General features: G+C 40.1%; 2 protein-coding genes across 2 annotated transcripts; one reads left to right on the top strand and one right to left on the bottom strand.

Annotated features, from left to right (window-relative positions):
• Window positions 1–420: 420 nt before the first annotated feature.
• Window positions 421–3,649, top strand: LOC146606956 (uncharacterized). Its single transcript, XM_085349120.1, has 9 exons — window positions 421–524; window positions 620–713; window positions 1,100–1,456; window positions 1,552–1,669; window positions 1,744–1,834; window positions 1,936–2,051; window positions 2,714–2,881; window positions 3,007–3,162; window positions 3,396–3,649. Exons 1-9 carry the CDS (start codon window positions 421–423, stop codon window positions 3,647–3,649), a joined length of 1,458 nt encoding a protein of 485 aa, XP_085205246.1.
• A 2,761-nt stretch (window positions 3,650–6,410) lies between these two features.
• On the bottom strand, window positions 6,411–9,507 carry LOC146606955 (uncharacterized). The gene is made up of 5 exons (XM_085349126.1): window positions 9,471–9,507; window positions 7,953–8,504; window positions 7,749–7,816; window positions 7,195–7,238; window positions 6,411–6,462 (listed from the first exon to the last, which is right to left on the bottom strand). The coding sequence occupies exons 1-5, from the start codon at window positions 9,505–9,507 to the stop codon at window positions 6,411–6,413; spliced, it is 753 nt and encodes a 250-aa protein (XP_085205252.1).
• Window positions 9,508–21,898: the final 12,391 nt, after the last annotated feature.

Genomic DNA, 21,898 nt, shown 5'->3' with positions numbered 1-21,898 from the left:
TTATCCTTTCTAAAGGCCGTTATAACCTTGCACTGCCAGTGGTGAGCTGCACCAGCTGTGGCCTAATGTGGTCCCCCTCAGTTAAAGACATCCTGGGTAGTGGATCTTGGCCTGGCACCTTAAATTTCTGCACCCTGTTTTCAATGGATGTCTTTCAGTCTTTCTATGACATTAAGAAGGCTGCAGCAGGGATGTCACTTAAGGCATTTGTCAAAATGCTGGATGAACGAACAGCCCATTTTGGAAGGGTGAGTTTCTAAATTTGCTAAGTTTAAGGAAATTGTGCAAATCAATGTTTATGATGACTGTCCTTGAATATTCTGTTGTATGTCCTCTATGTAAAAGAATGGCCGAATATCAGCTGATGCCTTCAGTAAAAGTTTCTTGGAGTGGAGTGCTGTAAAGTTTGAGGTGGACAGGATGTGCAAGGAGCCATGCTTTAGCTGCCCTGCCTGCACTCCAGACATGCTTGCCGTCTCAGTTGATGGAAACCGCAAGCTTTATCGCTTTCAATCAAATGCAAGGTACGTTATGCATTGTGTACATAAGTCAAATATGGATTTGTAGAAAAATGTATTTTAATGTTTCTTTTCAAACAACTGTCACTGTGTTCGTTCAGCACTTCAGAGCAGGGGAACTTTGAAGGTGTCTTCATTGAAAAAGATGAGGAAGTTGCTGAGTTTGTGAAATACATCCAGAGACACACAAATCATGTAAGATACACATATATATTAGTGCTGTTAGCGTTAATCTTGTTAAAATGACGTTAATGCCGTAACCATATACACATACGTGTGTGTGTGTGTGTGTGTGTGGGGACATATATGGATGGGTCGATTTTTTTTTTTTTTCTCTTGGTGTTGTCGTAATACTATTTACTTTACTTTATCTTAATGTGTACTTAATTTTGTCACCATGTGTATTTAAAAAAAACAACATGATTTTTATTTTGTGTTATCAGTGCTGTCCTGGGGAGATATGAGGTCTTGTGTGACTCGAGGCTAATTCAGCTAATTGTTATGCATTTGTTTTAAAAAGTTTGTCCCTGATAGGGCTTAATCATGTCATGTCTTTTATGTTAAAATCTTTGAGTGTATAGGTCCCGGGGAAAGGGTTGTGCGGATCTTCATCTTGGACTGCAGCAAAGGAGTCGTCCAAAAAGTCCACTGGGAAGTTGGATGAGGAGGGCATGGAAATAGCTGTTTGTCGCCACGGAGTCCTCTTAGCTGCATTGAACATGTTTCGAGGGGAGATCTTTGCTTACACCCTTTTTCTCCAGAGGAAGTTGGCAGCTAACGTCCCAGGACATATTACGTTCCTTTGCTCCGATGTGGCCTGTAAATATTTCCCCTATTTAACCAAGGTGGCTCAGCAGTGCCCTGAGCTGAGGAACCTTTTGTCAATGCGTCCTTTTCTCTCTGTCATGCATGCAAAGGCTCACACTTGGAAATGCGAGGTATACTGCAGCTTGTAGTTTTGGATTAGTTTGAGACATTTTGTTATAAGGTTGAATGAATTCAGCAGTCATGTATTGTGACCTCCTTTCTATAGATCAAATGGGGAGGTGCGTTTCAGGATGGGGCCGGTTCAACAGTTGGAGAAGAGGTGGAACAAGTAAACAGTTTCCTGTCTAGGGCGGCCATCACAACGAAGTACATGTCTAAAGCAGGTGTGTGTCCGTGTCTGAGATTCCACTCAGTCTCCTGCTCATTAATTCTAATTTGTATACTAACTGAAATGCAGGGCGAACAGACATGCTGAGCCTCCTGGCTTTGGGCTGGAACAAAAGGAAAGTGGAACAACTGGGCCGCACTTTGAGCCAGCGATATCTAAAGGTCATTTTTTCAACACCCATTTTAATGTGTGTGGTAATGGGGGGAAAACACCAGTACTCTTTTAATGTCAATATGAATGACATTTATGAATGCATTCTTGGATCATAAGGATCCTTAGAGAACAAGTGGAGAGCCTGAATGCGACCAGAAATGAGCTGGGTGTGGATGACGACACGCTGCAGCAATGGGTGGCCGATGTGCAGAAATGGGCTGAAGGTGAGTCTCAATATAATGCACTCATGTATAACAACAGGACCCACCATGGCCTCATTAAAGAACTTAGAGTTAAGATCTTTCTGACAGTGTCAACAAACAATGAAAAATAAGCCTTGTAAAAGCAAATTTATGGCAGAGTTGTTGCGTTTCATCAAATTGGATAGAACCTGGGTTGAAATGATGTCGTACTAGTTGGTTTTATAAACCTGAACACCAACATACTTGTTATCTCATGATTATCATGAGATAGCAGCACATGAAGGCTCCAGATGTCTTATAATGAATGTCATCAAGTCAGTGATTACAGAGTCCACTGTAGTTTGGTGACTGTTACTCATCCTGTATTCTGATTAATATTCCTCTCACTTAGAAAGTGATCAAACTGATGGCAGCCTTGGAGCGTTGCAGGCACGAGTAGAGGAGCTTGTCGTCATCATCAGAGTGCGAACACAAAGTCTTTACAGACAAAATGGTGTCACAGTTTCTTTGAAACGGACCGTTTGATGCTCAGTTTGTACAGCTACTTTGTAAACAGAATAAAATCAGATCCAGGTTTGTTTAAGCTGGATGTGATTTGTTCTAGCAAACAAATTGATGAGTGTAGATTAAAATGAAACTATATACATTATGTGAAGGTGTGAATTTTTTATGATTATTTACAGATAGCAACAAGAGGCGACACAGAATTCGCAAGGTCATCTTAGTTGAGAAGAAACGCTTGGCGGCTGCTGTTGACGACTACAACAAGCTCGCTGAACCAACAAAGCAAATCGTATCCAGTGATGCCCTCATGCAGACCGATATTTGGCCCTGGCAGAGCACAAGTGAACGTAAGCTCTTGATTTATAAATATCCTTTTTAAACAAACTCCCAGTATCTGAGCAGTAGTTGAATGTTTTGTTCTTGAATCATAATATTCTTCTATGTTTTCCCATCTGATGTTGTTAAACTGTAGCTGCTGCTGACCTCCGGACAAAGAGAAAGGTCTTTGAGAAGGTGATGGCTGTGAGGCGCCTGAGAGAGGAGGAGATGATCCTTTGCAGGGAGATGCAGCATCACTGGACAGTGTTGCGAATGCGATCTGTGGTGTTGGGGACAATCTCCTCAGACTGTAAGCACTTTATTTATTTATTAATTTTTTGATGAATCGATTGAAAATAAGAGCAGATGCTAAAGTCTTACTGGATCTTTTACCTATATCTAGATTGCTAGCTAACACTGCCTTCTCCCTTTTAAAGAAATGTTTAATTACAGCATCCTAATTCCTTGTGTTTATGAGGTGAGGTTTTTTTTTGTTTGTTTTTTTTACTTTTCTCATATTTATTTGTTTTGTTCTTTTTACAGCCTCCTTTGTTGGCATGTCGGAGGATGTACAGAAGGGACTCTGTAGCCTGGTTTTAAAAAAACAAAGTGAACTGAAAGCTGAAATGCTCAAAGTAAAGGACGTGTACAAGAGAATCCTCAGCCACCAACCACTCCTGGAAATGGACTCGGAGGAGGAGGAGGACATTCCAGACGATGCCACTGAGAGTGATTTGAGCACTTCTGATGAAGACTGTGTCATCATTGATGTTATGTTTGGTAAAATAAAAAGTTAATCACATCTCTGTTCAATGTGATTTTTCAACAGACATTTTACATTTTGAGAAGAAAAATGGAATTCCCTTGGTGCAGTTGTTTACCCTGAATCATTATTTCCCATCTAATTTAATGACTTGTGTACATGTTCAGATACAATAACATAATTTAATTCATGGGATGCTTTCTGGGCTGCTCAAATTATCACAAAATTTAAAAGCACCAGGCAGCACACTCACAAGTAAATTTTTTGTTCAGTGTTTTGTCGAAGAAATCAACAAGTACAATTGAGATGTTTGCTGTAGTGGTGTGTTTGTTAAGAAGCATGCCAGCACACTGGTGAACTGACAGTCCCAGAATGCACCCGAGCCATTGACTCGCCCCAGAGCAAATGAAATTGCTTATCTAGAAAGACAACCGTCATCAAAGAAGAAGTAAAAGAGTAGGAAACAAATGGTAAGGGAAGGTACTGTGGGGTAGGAAAGAAAGGCCAGAGCTGTGCAAAATGACCTCCAACAGGCCACAAATGTGCACGTCTGCTCAAACGGTCAGAAATGGACTCCATGAGGGTGGTATGAGGGCCCGACGTCCACAGGTGGGGTTGTGCTTACAGCCCAACACCGTGACGGATGTTTGGCATTTGCCAGACAACACAAAGATTGGCAACTTTGCCACTGGCGCCCTGTGCTCCTCACAGATGAAAGCAGGTTCACACTGAGCACTTGTGACAGTCTGGAGACGCCGTGGAGAACCTTCTGCTTCCTGCAACATCCTCCAGCATGAGTTTGGCAGTGGGTCAGTTTTGGTGTGGGGTGGCATTTCTTTGGGGAGCTGCACAGCCCTCCATGTGTTCGGCAGAGGTAGCCTGACTGCCATTAGGTACTGAGATGAGATCCTCAGACCCCTTGTGAGACCATATGCTGGTGCGGTTGGCCCCGGGTTCCTCCTAATGCAAGACAATCCTAGACCTCATGTGGCTGGAGTGTGTCAGCAGTTCCTGCAAGACGAAGGCATTGATGCTGTGGACTGGCCCGCCCATTCCCCAGAACTGAATCCAATTGAGGACATCTGGGACATCATGTTTCGCTCCATCCACCAACTGCACCACAAAATGTCTAGGAGTGGGCAGATGCTTTAGTCCTGGAGTCTGGGAGGAGATCCATCAGGAGAGCATCTGCCACTTCATCAGGAGTATGCCCAGGTGTTGTAGGGAGGTCATACAGGCATGTGGAGGCCACACAGACTAGTGAGCCTCATTTTGACATGTTTTGAGGACATTACATAAAACCAGATTAATGATTCTGTATTGCATTGATCAAGGAACCAACCCAATAGGAGCTAAAGGAATCCTCTTGACATTACTTCACTCAGTAAGTTTATACTATGTTTAATGTGCATTTTCTTCATCAGTTTAGAACATAACATGTTAGCGCTCCCTGGTCCTTTTTGGAGACAGATCCTGAGCAGGCGGGCAGCTTTGGAGAACTCGTGTCAGCTGTGGTAATTAAGGAATACTTTGATTTAATATTGATTTCATGACAACTATCCTCAGTCACATATTCCTGGATATATATAATGACATAAGTAAACTACCATTTTAGAATCATTGCCTTCTTTGATCTGACTTATTGCCTCAGACTTTGGCCCTGTGTCCCCAAAAGTATAGAAAATCCATGACACTGAGTAAGAGGCCTTTATCATGTTATAAGTGAGAGAGTTTGGTGTAAAAGTGGTTGAACATGCCAAATCAATCCACAACATACTGCCATTCCCCAGCTGTAACCTGCATATGCATCAAACCAAAATCCAGTATCATAGCCACATGATAGACATACAGATGAGGTTAAAAGGGTTGTCTCATTTTGCCAGATAGCTTCATCCCAAAAAAGATAAACATTCTTCAAAAACAAAAGTTTGTGAATATTTGCTGTATTGCCAGGCCTAAACCAACCTGTTAAACTTATCAAATTATTGTCATAGATACGAACCTATTGATTGAAACAGAATAATCCATTGAAGCCTCCATCATCATCCAAGATCACTGTTACTGTTCAGATTATTTTATCTCTGTTTTCCTCTAGAATGTTTTGAAAATCAGCATTTGATCAACAGACTTTTTAAAAGTTTATTTTGATCCTATTGTTTACGTGTGTAATTGCATTTTTATTGAAATTATGACAGGAAAACCCTCAATCAAATTGTATCTTTGATATCTAATAATAATATTAACAATAATGTTACATATGTAATATGTACACAATAATATTGTGCAAACAAACAAGAAAAATAGCAAAAAATGTCAATTTTTTTTAATACCCTGTATATAAAGACCACATATGACCACAACTCCAAATGTGCAATTGTCACTGCATCTAAACATGACATATTACAAAAAGGTAGAAACATATAATATACAATATGTTCTGAAGCTGGTACTGGTGCAGTTAACTTTGCTTTAGGCTCCCATACACAGTAGGTGTTACTTACTATACGTGCAGTGCAGTATTACTTTACCTTGTAATATGTTATAATAAGCAAGTCACTTCTATATTTATGAGGATGTAGACAATAATGTTGGCTGATATGTAAAACTATGAGATGTCGAGTGCAGGGAAGATATTATTGATCGATCAGATTCATGAATGTGTTAGGTACTTAAGCCACAATTAGAGAGTGAAACAGAGACACTGGTTGAAATGTATAGTAAATATTTTATTTTGAACTTTTATGCTGAACTACAAGCTGTGAACTGTGCGATCTCTGCCACCTGTGGTGCCTGGTTTACTGTGTGTAAAACTGCGCAGGTTCCCATGTGTCATCCCACACTTTGCCACTGTCAGGAGAAAAACATAACAAACAACAACGACAACCACACACAAAATAGGACAATTTAGGTTGTGACATATGACAATTTTTTAGGATGAAATATCTTCTATATTCATGTCATGCTTTATACACCTTCATTGTAATATAAATTAATCAAATCAAGTCAGAGAGTATTAATATATGTAGTAGATGTCAAGCAGGACCACAGCAGCAGCCACGATCCTTCAGAACCTGCTGGATGAGAGAGCACAGAAACTCCAGGGAAGAAGTTTAGTTAGTAACATGCATGAACTGCATTACTGAGACATGTACGTTTACAGATGGTGGTGAGGGAGAGGGGGAGAGTTTTCAGTAAAAGGAGACGTGACTGCATCTTCAACCAATACTGAGCCTGCATAACCTGAAAGAGACAGAGAGAGGGGGGGGGGGGGGCACTAACCCCCAGCAGTCTGGTCCTATTACAGCATAACTAAGGGCTGAGCTGAACCAGCCCTAACTATAAGCTCTATAAAGAAGTAAAGTCTTATGCCTACTCTTAAAAGTGTTGACCATGTCCACCTCCAAAACTCATAATGGACTTTGGAGGTGGACAGCTATCAAGCTCCTCACAGAAGAGGAGCTCGATAGCTAAAAGCTCCCAATTTACTTTAGTCCAAATACATGAATTCAAATTGAGTTGATAACTATTTATCAACAATATGAATGTCTGTTCCCGTCCAACAAAGTTGTTACTACATACCATGTTGAGCAAGGCTTCCACTTGACTTTAACTTCTTCTTTTTCCTGAAAAACATGATATAAACAAACAATTAATTAAGAAAGACATGCAAGTTGCATACAAAAAGGAGCTTATAAACATTTGTGTACTATTGAATGGCTCAATATATTATACAATTAGTTTACAAAAACATAAGAACCACTACAATGCTTGTACTGCCAGCATCGAGTGCATGTCAGCAAAGCAACACTGCTTACATTGTGGCTCACAAGCAAAACTAACTGAAGCAGATGTTACTGAATGGGAAGGAGCACCTCCACATCAATCACTCCTTCTGAGCATGATGTCAGGAGGACTTTAAAGAACGTAAACATCAGGAAGGCAGCACGACCAGGTCGTATCAGGTGGTCTGTTCTTATTTAATGTCCTATTTGGAGTGAAATCCTGACTCAGTGGCTGAATTAGTGAAGATTCATCAAATACAAAAGCTTATGGATATTCAGTCAGGCACAGTTCAAATCCGGGAAGTCCAAAGACGCAAACAAATCTGCACAACAGCAGGCTAAATTACTTACATTTTCAACTCTCATGTCTACTATCTCTTCATATTTGAAAATCTTCTGTGTACGGTGTTTTCGGCATTCTGAAAAATAACAAATGAAATATTTACATGAGTTCTGTAAAACTGGAAAAAATGCAAAAATTAAGAAAAAGAAATCTTAACAAACTTAACGAACCTGTCATGTGTTTCGTACATTTACAATACCATAACGTCTAACCTTTCCTTGTCCTTTTTTTGTTTGGGACATCCGAGGTGTACACCGTAGAAATTGAGGGAGATGCAGGATGTGGAGATGGAGAGGAGGATGCAGGAGAAAGCAGAGATGAAGAGGAGGATGCAGGAGGAAGCAGAGATGGAGAGGAGGATGCAGGAGGAAGCAGAGACAGAGAGGAATATGCAGGAGGAAGCAGAGATGGAGAGGAATATGCAGGAGGAAGCAGAGATGGAGAGGAGGATGCAGGAGGAAGCAGAGATGGAGAGGAGGATGCAGGAGGAAGCAGAGACAGAGAGGAATATGCAGGAGGAAGCAGAGATGGAGAGGAGGATGCAGGAGGAAGCAGAGATGGGGAGGAGGATGCAGGAGGAAGCAGAGATGAAGAGGAGGATGCAGGAGGCTGACAGAGGGAAGATGTTGGTACAGGCTCTAAATGAAGAATAAATTCCTGGTTTAGAGCCTCTGGGTCTGGGACTGGTCCAGCATCCACACTGTCAGCAGAGGATGGTCCAGCTGCTGGTGTAGAACTTTTAGCAGGAGGTGAAGCTTGTAATTCTGAAAAATTTTAAATATTAAACATTCATTAAAATGGGTGGAAAAAATGTACAGTACACATAAACACATAATAAGTAGTGATTTGCATGTTTTCAGTTAAGTTTTTACTAAAGATACAACTGGTAAATATTGGCATCAAATAAGTCATCTCGCACACTCACTGACCCAAATAATTCAGTACAAGTGCCCTCGGGGGTAGTGTGACATCTGTAGTGCTTTTCTACATTGTACATTAAAAAATTAATGAGTGTGACTATAAATCCAGATAGATAATGACTTTTTCCTCTGATGACACTACTTTCCTGACTTTGTAGTGAATAACATTTGACACTTCAAGCTAGTACTGTGACTTAGGAGTTTTGTACAATGGTGATGCTAACTACCTCAGGGAGGTAATCAGGTGACCTCTTAAGAAGTATATAAGTTATTTAAGAATCTTGGTGTTCATATTGGTAACATTATATAACATTTGTTATACTAGAAAGTCTCGAAGAGAATTATCAGGTCTGGTTTTCGTGAAGATTTTTAAAATTACATTTGTATATACATGAGTGTGAAAGACCATACTATACACACACACATACAAAGCTGTTCAGGTGGGTAACACCAGAGGTTCAGTATGGCTAGCTTTGGTGATGTGACAGACACATGGGGCGGTAATAAGGCAGATATAACACTATTTTCATGTTAGCAACAGGACATGTAGGGCAGCTGTCACCTCACAGCAAGAAGGTTACTGGTCTGAACCTTGGCTGAATAATAGAATAGAACAGAATAGAGTAGAGTAGAATAGAATAGCTGGTGACTGTTAACTATCCTCATCCTCACCATCTTGTTTGTCTCTATGTACCCCGTGATGATCTGCCTTCTTATTTAGGGTGTACCATGAGTATCACCCAAAGACAGCTAGGATAGGCTACCTGATAAGGACACCTGGTTACAGATAATGGACAAAGCATATCTTACTTCTCAGAAGGTGTTCATAAAGCTTCCTCATCTTCATGAGGATGTCACGTGCAGCACCTTCCGCTGGTTCGATCTGAATGATCATGTCCCCTACTATACGGCCCTTACGGTCAAACTGTCCAAGAAACAGAATTGGTTGGTAGCCCAGGGCATGTAGCTTTGAAACCTGCAAGTACAACAAAGAAAAACATGCAGCCAGTCTTTCATGTAAGCAAATTGATGGATAACAAAACTTTAAGTTTCACATCTTTGTTGTTTTATTGTTGTCGATAGTTAAAAAGTATTTATGGTGACAAAACCTGTAAATGTATGATAAAATCCATCTTGAAATGTTTTGTCTCTCAGTTAATAGCCGATTAAATTAAAAATCAGAAGTAGCTTGAATAAAAATAGTTTTTAACAAGTTTTTTCTAGTTGGATGTCTTTAGTGTGATGATGTTATTCTGATGTGAATAACTTTTTTTATTTATGCTCTTTTATAAATTAATATTTTATGTGTATATACATGTCTTGTTAGTTTCTTACTTCATGATATACAAGAAAACATTGACAACTGTGATTAATAAAGAATTGTCTACCAGACCAACCACTTATTAGATCAGAACTTTTAAACTTACTGACAACTGGGCTGAATTAACCACCCTGCTCGCATTTCTGTTTTTTTTTTAACAGAGGCAGCCCAGTTACTGTTTTTAAACTGTTCTTGTTTTTTTTCCAATCCCTCCTTTACGTTCAGGCTGCCCAGGCATCCACTGCATGTCTTCCTGTTGCAGGTGTTTGGGGCCTGACAGGAAGGGCATGGTTTGGTTTTTGGCTTTGTCATTTCTGCAAATGAAAATGGAACATGTAGGGATTATTTCAGGTCTGTTTTGGTGAAACGATTACAAAAATAATTTATGACCAAAGAAATAACTTATATTACGAGGCAGTATTACACCATATTTAGAAAAAAAAAATCAATTACGAGATTAAAGTCATTAATATTGAGTTAATTACGTGAATAGGGTTAAAAAAAAACCCTGAATTGATTACAGAAAAGATACATTGCTAAAATAGAGCAGTACTAACATTAGCTGGGTGGCCAAGCAAGTGTCTTACACATGGGAATACATCACAAAAAAAATTAAATAAACTTTTGCAGAAGTAGTTCTCTTGGTACACAGACTGCTCTGTGAAAACATTTCAAGTTTAATATCAGTTTAATATCACTGAAATTAATATTTCAGTGAACATGCAAATTACCCACAGTTTATCACAACTTACTTAGCTAGGATCTGCCTCGTGTCCAGTCGAAAACTTCGCTGCAGGACCGTGAGTTGAAAGATACATTTACTACGACTCCCAAGATGCATTGCAGTAAAAACCATCCAATCGCCTTGCTTAAGATCTGTTGACGTGTCGCTAAAGGCGCGCTGTAGATAAATATTGCAATTTGTAAAAAATAAAATACTAAAATTTGCAATTTTTAATTACATAATTAAACACTGGGCCAGTTTAATTTCGTATTATCGCTGGTTATTATTTTAGAGTAAATAAAGGAATAACGGGTAGCACCAAGCTGTTGTTATCTTCATTTCCATAGCGACGGCGGTTGAGGATTATGGGTAGTGTGCAGTTACGGGATTAGTGCGTCTGTGTAAGTTGGTCTGATTGGCTGGAGCCGAGTGCATCCAAAACTAACAGGAGTGGTGAATGAATCTATAAATGTGTTTTACGTGTGAAATGAAAATAATAAACCTAACAAAGGATTATGTACGTTAAATCTGCGCACTTTCAGATTGTGAATCAGTTTGGAAAACACTGTGTGATGGCCACAACATGAAGCGATTTTATTGTTGAATTATCAGTGATACTTTCACGTGTTTTTGTTGAGAAATGTTAACGATGTCATTAAAAGAAAGCATTAAATTAGGGAGAAAAACCCGTTCGCGGAGAGGGTCCCCGGTTCTCCAGTTAGATTGTGCTTCACGGCGTCATGTTTCGCCGTGACGGGGTTATTATTGGAGTAAATGGATGGCTGGAGCCTCTGCTCGAAGCGTCTCTGATCGCCGCGAGCGGGTTCATATTGGAATGAATTGACAACCCACAGCGTAACTTAAAAACGTGGAAGGGTACCTTAGGCGTCAGCATGAGAAGTTAAGGGACGTGACAAATCGTCATTATTTTACGCGTCGGGAGTGAGAACGGGTTGGGTATCGGCCTCGATACCACATTTTCTAAAGTACTCGTTAAAAGTTCCCCGATATCGAGGACCGATACCACGGTCTGAGACCTGTCTATGTTTGAGCGGCATGTAAGGGGTTAATCACAGGCGCTGAGTGCCCGCCCACAGAACCCGGCTGAGTCTCAGAGCTGGGAGAAGGCGAGGCGAGTTATGTATTTGTAAGTAGCCATTATGACTTGACTAGTGGTGTTTATCTCTTTTAAGGGTCTAGTATCATCAGTTAATTAGTTTTTACACTTTGCAGGCACTTTGCTGTAAATACAACAACACTGCTGAAAACTCTAATTTAAATAATTACTACTGATGCACCTATCAAATAAACTAACATTTGCACAGGTGTTGAAATGCTGGACTCTTCCTCTCCTAAATCTGTGGCAGAGAAAAAATGTTGCAGGAGTGTTTTTTTTACATGATATGTAAGAAAAATAAGAAAAAGAAAGAAACCCTGTGATTTTAATGTGAATGCATTACTGACATCTTATCCAAACACACATTGTGCACACCACTTTATCCCCTATTACAACTGCAGCTTTTATTAGTGCATGTTCACGGGACTTCTGATTCTATAGGGTCTTGACAAAAGTCTCTGCAATCAATTGATTACAATCAAGTGATTCAATTGAAACATGGAAATCAGCATTTCACCATTTTATACTATACATACATGTTTTGCTTTCAAGACTGGACAGGAGTGGCATGTGGGCGGCATTGTAGAGTGTGTTGACAGGAGGAAAACTTACACGCTCAGTAAATCACCCCCGTCACTACCTAAACCTCAAAGTCTCTAAACAGGAAGTGCATCTGCATGAAAGCTTCTGTTTTATATGCAGACAGATGACCTTTTGATGTAAAACCTTTCTCTGTATCTAGAGAAACACTTTAACTATATATTCAACTATATAGTTTAACATTTGGTCCGTAACTATCATTTAAAAACAATAAAAAGGTTTAAAAGAATATACATAGGCGGCTATAAAGACTGCAGGTCAAACATCGTGCAGATACAGAAGGACCTCCTGGGGTCCAAAATGTCGCACTATTACAGAGCAATGCTTACAATAGTCTTGCATGGTTAGCCAGTTAGACAGATGCAAATGTTAAAGTGCTAAAACAGACATGTAAATAAAATACAACATCATGTTAGCAGCTTATTGGTATTAATGTCTCTTAAAGCTCTCCATGACCTAGCTGCATCTTAACTCTCTGAGCTGCCACAGTCTTATAAACCCACCCGCTGTCTCAGGTCAGCTGATCAGCTGTTCCTGAATGTTCCCAGGACTGAGCGTAAACTTAGAGGACATCGTGCTTTTGCTGCAGCATCTCTGAAACTGTGACACGATCTGCCTTTAGAGATTAGACAGGCTTCTTCTCTGCCTGTTCTTAAATCACTCCTGAAAACTCATCTCTTCACCCTGACCTTTGACACCTTGTAAGATGTTGGTTTTTAGTTTGAGTTTTTTAGTTTATTTTTGCTGTTTTATCTTGTTTTGAAATATTGGGCTGTTTACATTTTTTATGTATTATGTGTTTTATTTTTTTACTGTTATGTTTTATTCTATTGTTCTTAACTCATTTACTGTACAGCACTTTGGTTTTGTCCTGGGTTTTTTAAAGTGCTTTCTCAATAAAGATGGATTGGATTGGACTGGAAGATAAACACTTTAGTTTGCAGTACTGTGGTGAGTTCACAGTAAAGCACTGTGTTGGACTGGCGCACAGTGATTGTGGCGTTCATGGTCAGTGTTAGGTTACCTCAAGTACAGTGGATTCATTTGCATTTAAGCTGATGATGCTTCGATTAAGTCATCAAATTTCACCTTTATATCAGCTCTATAAGCCAATTCTCAGGATACTGTTAGTGTAGGAAATGGAAAGACAACCAAGATATCTGTGAAACGTCTGCTTACATCTTGAATTCAGCTCCGGCGTATGTGGTAAGTTGTTAATGAGTGACTTTAATTTATTATTTGTTCACATGTGGCTATACACTCTACTGAGAATAAGCATACTGTCATGATATGAGTGGATCTTCAAAATAGACATCAAAATAGGTCATGGAGAAAATAAGTAGAAAAAGTAAAGATCTTATTAGGAATAATACTGTTTGGATAATTATAACCATCATAAGCAACCGAATCATCTCAACATGTATTTGCTCAAAAATGTATTTATTACCACAAACATGTATTTAATTATCAACACAAGCAAAATCAACAGTTTCTAGAACTCCAACAGGGGCAGGACTTGGAGGTACTGGGATTTCAGGAGGCAGCAGAATGGTACACTGGTCAGTGTCATTATTATTGACCTGTGATGGTGGATGGCCTTGGAGGGAGCTGAGAGGTAACTCAGACCTCTTGTCTTCAGGACACGTAAAGCAAACATACTCCTTCTCAGCAGCTGGAGACTTAGAGACATCCCAACTCATCAGCCTCATGCGTTTGGGCATCAAATGTTCCTCTTCATCATTAACAGAAAAAGCAGTAGAATATCTGCGCTTTCTGCAGAGACCTACCTCTGCAGTGGGTGGAGGTCTCGGAGGCAGAGGAACATCAGTAGGACACATGAAAAATGTCACGTCATCATCCAGGGATGAACGATCGTTTTTCAAATCTGGATGCATGATCTTGTCTGTGTCCTTCGAATGAAAGCTGGCATCAGCAGGTGGTGGACTTAGGAGCTCACATGCAGGTGCGCTGATAGGTCGGAACATGAAAGCGGGAACTTCATTGTCCAGAGCACAACGGTCTGCACTGGATGAGCGTGGGAGCTTCTCCTTTGCCTGTGGAGGAGGCAGACTTTGACTTTGTGTTGCAGAGGAACATTTAAGTCATCTGACGTTTTGCTCTGTTACATATTATTATTGTTGTTGTTGGATTTTTCTTTAAAAATTCACACGATTTAATGTTTAGAAACAGACACAGTGAAGGGTAACTTACCACAGCTCGAGCCATTTTAGGCGTCTCTCAAGGCAAAGACGCAGGATTTGGTTTCTCTGTGTAAGATTACAGGACAGTTGTCAGTTTCATTTTCAAGTCAGTTGGATAAATTCATATCAAACTTCTCAAACTGTATCATTAAAGCATTGTTTAGGTGGACAAATATGAAAGATATGAAGATAAAACAGTAACAGCTGGCAATCAAGGGAAAACAACCTTACGAAAAAGGTCTTAATCATTATTGTTTAAAAGTAAATCTTTCAGTCCTTACTTCAGTGATTGTTTGAAGTCTCTGTGCTTGTTGTCAGTCGCAGATTTGTGTAAAATATTTGCAGTTTGTGAATAAAGTTTGCAGGAGCTCCAAAGTTTGTCTGTTCAATACCAAAGTAATGAGGAGACTGAGTGCAGGTTTGGAATCCTCAGTGACAGAAGAATGCAGCAATGTTTGAATTTGAATTTGTTATTGTTTTATTAACAACAACTACCAGGATCATACCATAGCAACACAGTGATGCCCAATCAAATGTCAGGTACAAGGGATAGCCCACATACACATCCAACAGCACAGTAAAGCAATGGGCACCAATGCCACCAGTCAGGCCTTAAAAATACCTGAGTTATATAACAGCACACTGACAGTATCTCATCCAAAAATATAAAATGTATAAATACAGTTAATATCATTTTTATTTAAATTTTATTTAATTCTCTTCATATAGTGCCAAACAGATGTCTCAAGTCGTCACTGTTACAACATAGATAAACATGAACATGAAATCCATTATTTAATTCTCTTCCATTCACTCCAGTTCAATTCAATAGCTATATAGATGGATAGACAGATACTGTATTATATACTATATTGATTCCAAATGGAGAATTAATGTGTTATATCACCAGGATAATGAATTCAAGTAGTACAATCTCCAATAAACAGACAACACAGTTCAAGTTCAAAGTGCAATATGTGCAGGATCCAGGCTTTATATTGTAAGATGCAAAATGTTTATATATACATAATATTGTTGAAAAACTAAAGAAAGTTAAAAATCAAAATAAGTTTATTGTCACTGTGGCTGATGTGATTGCAATATGAACCCGGAAGCAGACAAGGGAGAGATGGAACTGAATCTTAACAAAAAAACAAACCATTTATTAGGTTGAAAAACACGAACACAAAACAAGGCCCAGCAAACAGGGGCGGAAACTAAAACTAAAACCTATCCTGGGAATAACTCGGTATGACTATGACAACTATGACAAGAAAAACATGAACATGAATCCGAGGAGGTGCATGCGAGAAACTCTGATGAAAAAACATGAACATGAACATGGACCTAAACAGAATCAGGAGATAACCTGAAACCCGGAATAACGTGAACGGAGGAAAACGCACCAACACTGCCCAGAGGAAGACAGCGGACTTAAATACACAGAAGAGAAAGGAGGGAAGTGGAAACACAGCTGACACAAATGAACCTGACACCACAGGGGAAGCAAAATGAAACACACTGAACATGGAAACACAACCCTTTCATAATAAAAGACGAAACAAGGAGAGACGTGGACGTGTGATGGGCTGAGTTGCCAAATGGCTGGTAGGCTTTTAGCTAGGCTTTAGCTTCAGCCAAGTGGAAGCTAAATTGGCTAGTCATTCATATGTAAATTAGGTTGTTACCTGAGAATTCTGGAGGGGAGTGGGGGTGTGTGAATGATTGCTGATTTCTAACTGCCAACTGCCTCTTTGTTTGCCTGGGGGGGAGCTGCTAAAAGCGGTGAACTTCCTTTTGTGTTCGTCTTGATGCATTCTCAATCACCCAGGAAAATAAATCTCCAAAAGTCACCAACTTGGAGTGGTTAGTTTCCTGAGCCACAAGGAAACTTGTGTTTCAGTTTGCCATCTTAGGGAGAAGGAGGATCATCACAGTTTTGGTGGTTGTATGAACTTAGAATGCATAAACTAATAATTTGTTTTAATTAAAAAACTTTCCCTCTGTCATTTCCTGAGTGTTTCAAAATAAAAGTCCTCTCTTTCATGTTTTGAATGTGAGGCTGTTCCTGTGATGCCTTCAAATCTGTTTCAGTTTGCAGATTTTTACAGTTCAGACCCAAAGTGACTCAAACATTTACTTAAAAGAGATTTTTGTTCGTCTGGGTTTTCCTGCTCAGCAGCGCTAAACAGGCAAAAGCAGAAACACACAAACAGAAAGAAACAGGAAAATATGTGTTTCTGTGAACAATGCAGCAGCAAAATGAAAGACCAGGATTTATTTTTAATGATTGACCAGTGTTGGGTAAGTTACTTTAAATTAGTAACTTAGTTACATTACTAGTTACTTCTATCAAAAGTAACTCCGTTACTTCAAGTTACTCGTTACTTTCAAAGTAACTAGTTACTAGGGAAAGTAACTTTGGTTTTACTCAGAATTCTCTTGTTAATGTGTTGCTTCCATAACTTTGCCAGTCTTCTAGCTTGCTTACCTGCCACAAGTGCACTGTGCCACCTACCAATAGAAAGGAAAAGATAAGGTGCATATTTCCACGAGAGAAATCCCACGCCTGGACCGCCGTTGACCGCCACCATGATTCTAGCCTACGTCACAGCATCATGTGCGCTTTTTACATCCAACACAAAAACTGCAGTCATGGTGCTGTCGATTGTACTCAGAACTCGGAAATTCTGCCTTCTGAATAGGAAGATGTAGGTAACACCAGACTGCAGATGAGCTGCATACAGAGCTGGACTGGGACAGAAAAATCAGCCTGGGCATTGTGACTAGAGACCGGCCCACCATTATAGCAAAAATCCTAAAGCCTTTGAATGAAAACAAACGCTGTTGTGACAGTGATGCTCACTGTCTTGATGGTGTATATGTATCAATCTATCAATCGTTTGTTGTAAGATTCAGATAATTATTTTTTAAAAGCGAGACATTTTAAACGAGAATAAGATAGAAAAGTATTTCCTTGTGCCCCCCTTTCCCTGTTAATGCCCTACCTGGCCCCCCTGGCAAAACTTTGCTAGACCCGCCCCTGCACAGTTACCAGCTGTCAGCTACCTAAAAAAGGATCCTGGTGTTTTTTGTCTCTCAGAAACAGTTCATAACTTCCCTTCAACTCATTCATGTCACCTAAAAGGTAAACCTGTTTCTCCATCACAGCTCTGATGATTCAGTAAGGACATCTCCTGGTTTCATCTTCATGTTTCCCTCTCACCACGTAACCAAACCGACATCATGACCAGCAGTTTTTTTGCAGCTGTGGCTCCAGCAAACATCAGCTGATACTAGAAATTAATATGAAATAAATTCTAACAACAGCTGATCAAGCTTAAACGTGCTGCTGTTGTTTAACGTGAACTCCGCTGGTTTCCTCTTTCTGATGCAAAGTGGGAGATAAACAAACAAGAGAGCCGATCAGCTGATCATTGATCAGTTTTCATGATTGAAGTAGAAACGGGAGAGGGAGGGGGAGAGAATGAGAGAAGAAGAAGAGGCAGCTGTGCAGCAAAGACACAGAATAAATCCAGCTTTGTGCCTTTTTCATTGTAGCTGAATTACGGGACTAACTGTTCCTTTTCCCTCAATAAGAAATGCGTAATATTTTCTCTGAATACCAGATGAGACGGTTGGCAATTCTAATAACTTATGAACAAAATAAAGTTCAACATCATTAACTTCATAGCACCCACCCAGCTGTATAGAAACTCTGTCATGCTAGCTAGTATGCAGTACGGAAAAAGTCAGAATAACAAAAATAAACTCCACCTAAACTTGGTTTATATCTGACCCAGAGAGACTGCAGGTCATAACTTCTTACCTGAAGTTCAGTTCACACTTGGACCGGCGGCCGCCTCGGGTCTCTTTTCCTTCTGCGTCCCCCTTTCCCTCCTCCACCTGCTGGCTTCCACCACTTGCTAATGTTACTGAATCTGTGGAAGCTCCGCGATAGCCACCACACGAAGTGACGAGTAACGAGCCTATCTAAATCCCAGTAACGACTAACGCGTTCCTGATTTTAGTATAATAACTAGTTACCGTGCTCGTTACCACAATAATAACGTAGTTACTGTAACACGTTACTTAATAACGCGTTAGTCCCAACACTGTGATTGACAAAAACATTAAATGATCATGTTTATTTTCACATAAATGTTCCATCGGTCCTTCTTTTAGAATAAGTTTAGAAATGAAAAATACTAATAACACACCAGGAAAAAGCCAAGAGCACGAGTCCTGAAAGGCTTAAAGATAAAATAAACGCACAAAGAATGAAACAAAAAGGCACAAAACCTCAAAACAAGAGTGAATTAAATCTGACCGACACACAAAGATGCTAAAAGCCCCAAACATGACCCTGCAGAGGTGAAGGTCACAGTCAGAATCAGCGCCAGAGAACCGCACAAGGACGGCCTCATTGGTCACGGCTGAGTTCATTATGTGATGTTAACAAGCTGATTATTACAGAACAGGAAACACACGTGTGCTCATCAAACACCAGCTGCTGCTGCTTTTATCAGTCTGACAACAAAACCTCACAAGAAAGAAGTTTTTGTGAGTTTGCAGCGTTCCTCTAAACTGAAAACTAAAACAGACTGAAAATGGGAACACGCACCCACACTCGAGAGTCAGGCAGCTTAAATGTGTTTGTCTTCATCTGTAGTTACGTTTCATTGGCTGGAAATGTGCTAACTGGAATCCTTCATGAGTCCAGATGAACAAAAACAAGTGTTTACTGCTCCACGCTGCACGAATCTGAATCAAAATCACTCAGACGCGCCCACGTAGGCATTCCACTAAAACCATGTGACCACCTTCACCTTTAAACCTGTCGTGAATATAATTTTAGACTCTTCACTTTATTTTGAAAGAACAGATTTGCAGGAAGTGCGGCTGCTGCAGAAACTCTTCACTTTTCACTGGCTTTAATCTTGAAGGTTTCTCCAGATGTGGAACTTTCATGCTAAACATTCAACATCTGACGACCGTCTCCGTGTAAAACACTGACAAACTCAAACTTTATACGGTAACTGACAGATTTATTCCTCCATTTTCAGGCATTTCACAATGAACTTGGATTAGTTTGATGATTTTATTCACGTTGGTGAATAAAACCAGCCAAGAGGCTGATTCCTGCAGAGGAGGAGGCAGAGTGGAGGAATCTGCAGGTTCTGTCTCTAACACACAACCAGAGCTTCAATCATAACGTGCACATAATAAAACCATGATAATAATAATGGATTGGATTTATATAGCGCTTTTCAAGGCACCCAAAGCACTTTACAATGCCACTATTCAGTCACTCTCACATTCACACACTGGTGGAGGCAGCTACAGTTGTAGCTACAGCTGCCCTGGGGCAGACTGACAGAAGCGAGGCTGCCATATCGCGCCATCGGCCCCTCTGGCCAACACCAGTAGGCGGTAGGGTAAAGCGTCTTGCCCAAGGACACAACGACCAGGACAGAGAGCCCAGGGATTGAACCGGCGACCTTCCAGTTACAGATACGCTTCCCAACCCCCTGAGCCACGGTCGCCCCCCCCCCTGATCGACTCTTTTAGCCTGTTTCCTCTGGATCGAACAGGATCTAACAAACCCCAGCTTCTGCTGGGACACTGGTCATCATGGGAGGAAAAAGATGGCTGCCGTGTTGCTGTTTCCTGTCTTACACCAGCGTTATACTTCCTGTATCTGTGGGTCTGAGTTTTTAATCAGAGGATGAACTTAAAGCTTTCAGTCTGCTCTACAACCCACCACCTATCCACACGTCTGCTAAGTGGACTGGAAATCAGTAAAACTTCTACCAGACTTTAGAAAATATTGCATTAAGATGAGCAAAGATTTTAATCTCAGCATCGTGCACACAGATTTTTCAGGACACTGGAAGAGTTCCTGCCGTGGATTTAGATGTTAGTGTTGTGTGGATGATCCCATTCTGTGATCTTTGTGTTACTAACACTGATGCTTTTACACTTTAGGACCCTCGAGACCTCTGCTGCTCAGCCGTCCTGATCGCTGCCTCCACTTTAACCAGAGGCTGTAACCTCTGATCATTTCACCTGCACCGGCAGTAAAACTCTTCTCCAGAACCAAACGTGCCATAAACCCATCACAGCTTCATCATCAGCTCAGTCTCAGCAACATGCAGACGACCGAGCAGCAGAAACTCTGCAGGGAACGTCTGAAGTCTGTTCTTCAGTTTTCCCAGCTCACTGTTTATTGAACATGAGACAGAAAAATAACTTCACCTTTAATGTGAAACGTTTATCGCCTGTGACATGTTTGCAGGAAGTTTTCATGCTGTGATTTAGTGTCACAGCCATAAATATCACACAAGGTAAAAACTACAAGTCCCAGCATCCTCTGTGTTTAGGGAGGAGCAGTGAAAGTGAAAGTGTTGATCCTCCATTCAGAGTAGTGATGGGATTTCCGGCTCTTTTTAGAGAACCGGCTCTTTCGGCTCCAAACCGGCTCTTCAGGTTGTTTTGTTGCTTTAATTAATTTATTATTAACAATAATATAAAATTATGCACAAAAAGGAATTACTGACGTAAAAAAAAAGTGGTTATGGTAGATATATGCGGTGGCCCCTTGAGACAAAACACGTACAAACTCCAAAACACATTTCTAGCATGAACTGAACTTCCAAAGCTGAGCTACTAGATCACTTAAATTACACAATTGAAAGCATGTGTGTATTGTTTGTGTATTTATACACAGGCACTCATATATATATTCAAATAATTTAAAAAAATTTTTCATTTACCTGTTACTACCACACACCAAATCCGGTCGTCGGTACTTGCTGGCTTGTGTAGCCACTAGGTAACAAAAGCTCAACACTGCGCCCAGCATCCTGGAGCACTTCTGTTGTCTTTTGTATGTGCTTCTGAGTTTTTATGTGCTTCTGAGTTTTTATGTGCTTCTGAGTTTGTACGTGTTTCGGAGTTTGTACGTGTTTTGGAGTTTGTACGTGCTTCAGAGTTTGTACGTGATTTGAAGTTTGTATGTGCTTTGTCTCTAGGGGCCACCGTAAATATACTTTTATTTATTCACTCCGCATAAAATGTAATAAATAAATCATATAATACAAAAATCAACTATTCACATTTCAACTTTTAACTGTTTAAATTTTCAGCTTTTTCCTTTTACAAATTTAAAGTGAAACAACACAACACACTGCAAACCACAACACAATTAAATATAAATTATAATATGAAAACAAAAAGAACATGCATATTCTCTGTCATATGGACCTGCATGAA

Source organism: Diplotaxodon limnothrissa, unplaced genomic scaffold (genome assembly GCF_057381915.1).
Source record: "Diplotaxodon limnothrissa isolate DT_005_m unplaced genomic scaffold, D_limnothrissa_male_GT1.1 unmapped_scaffold_1, whole genome shotgun sequence".
Classification (NCBI taxonomy): domain Eukaryota; kingdom Metazoa; phylum Chordata; class Actinopteri; order Cichliformes; family Cichlidae; genus Diplotaxodon; species Diplotaxodon limnothrissa.
The sequence above is the reverse complement of the archived record's forward strand: the minus strand, read 5'-3'. Positions and strand labels throughout refer to the sequence as shown.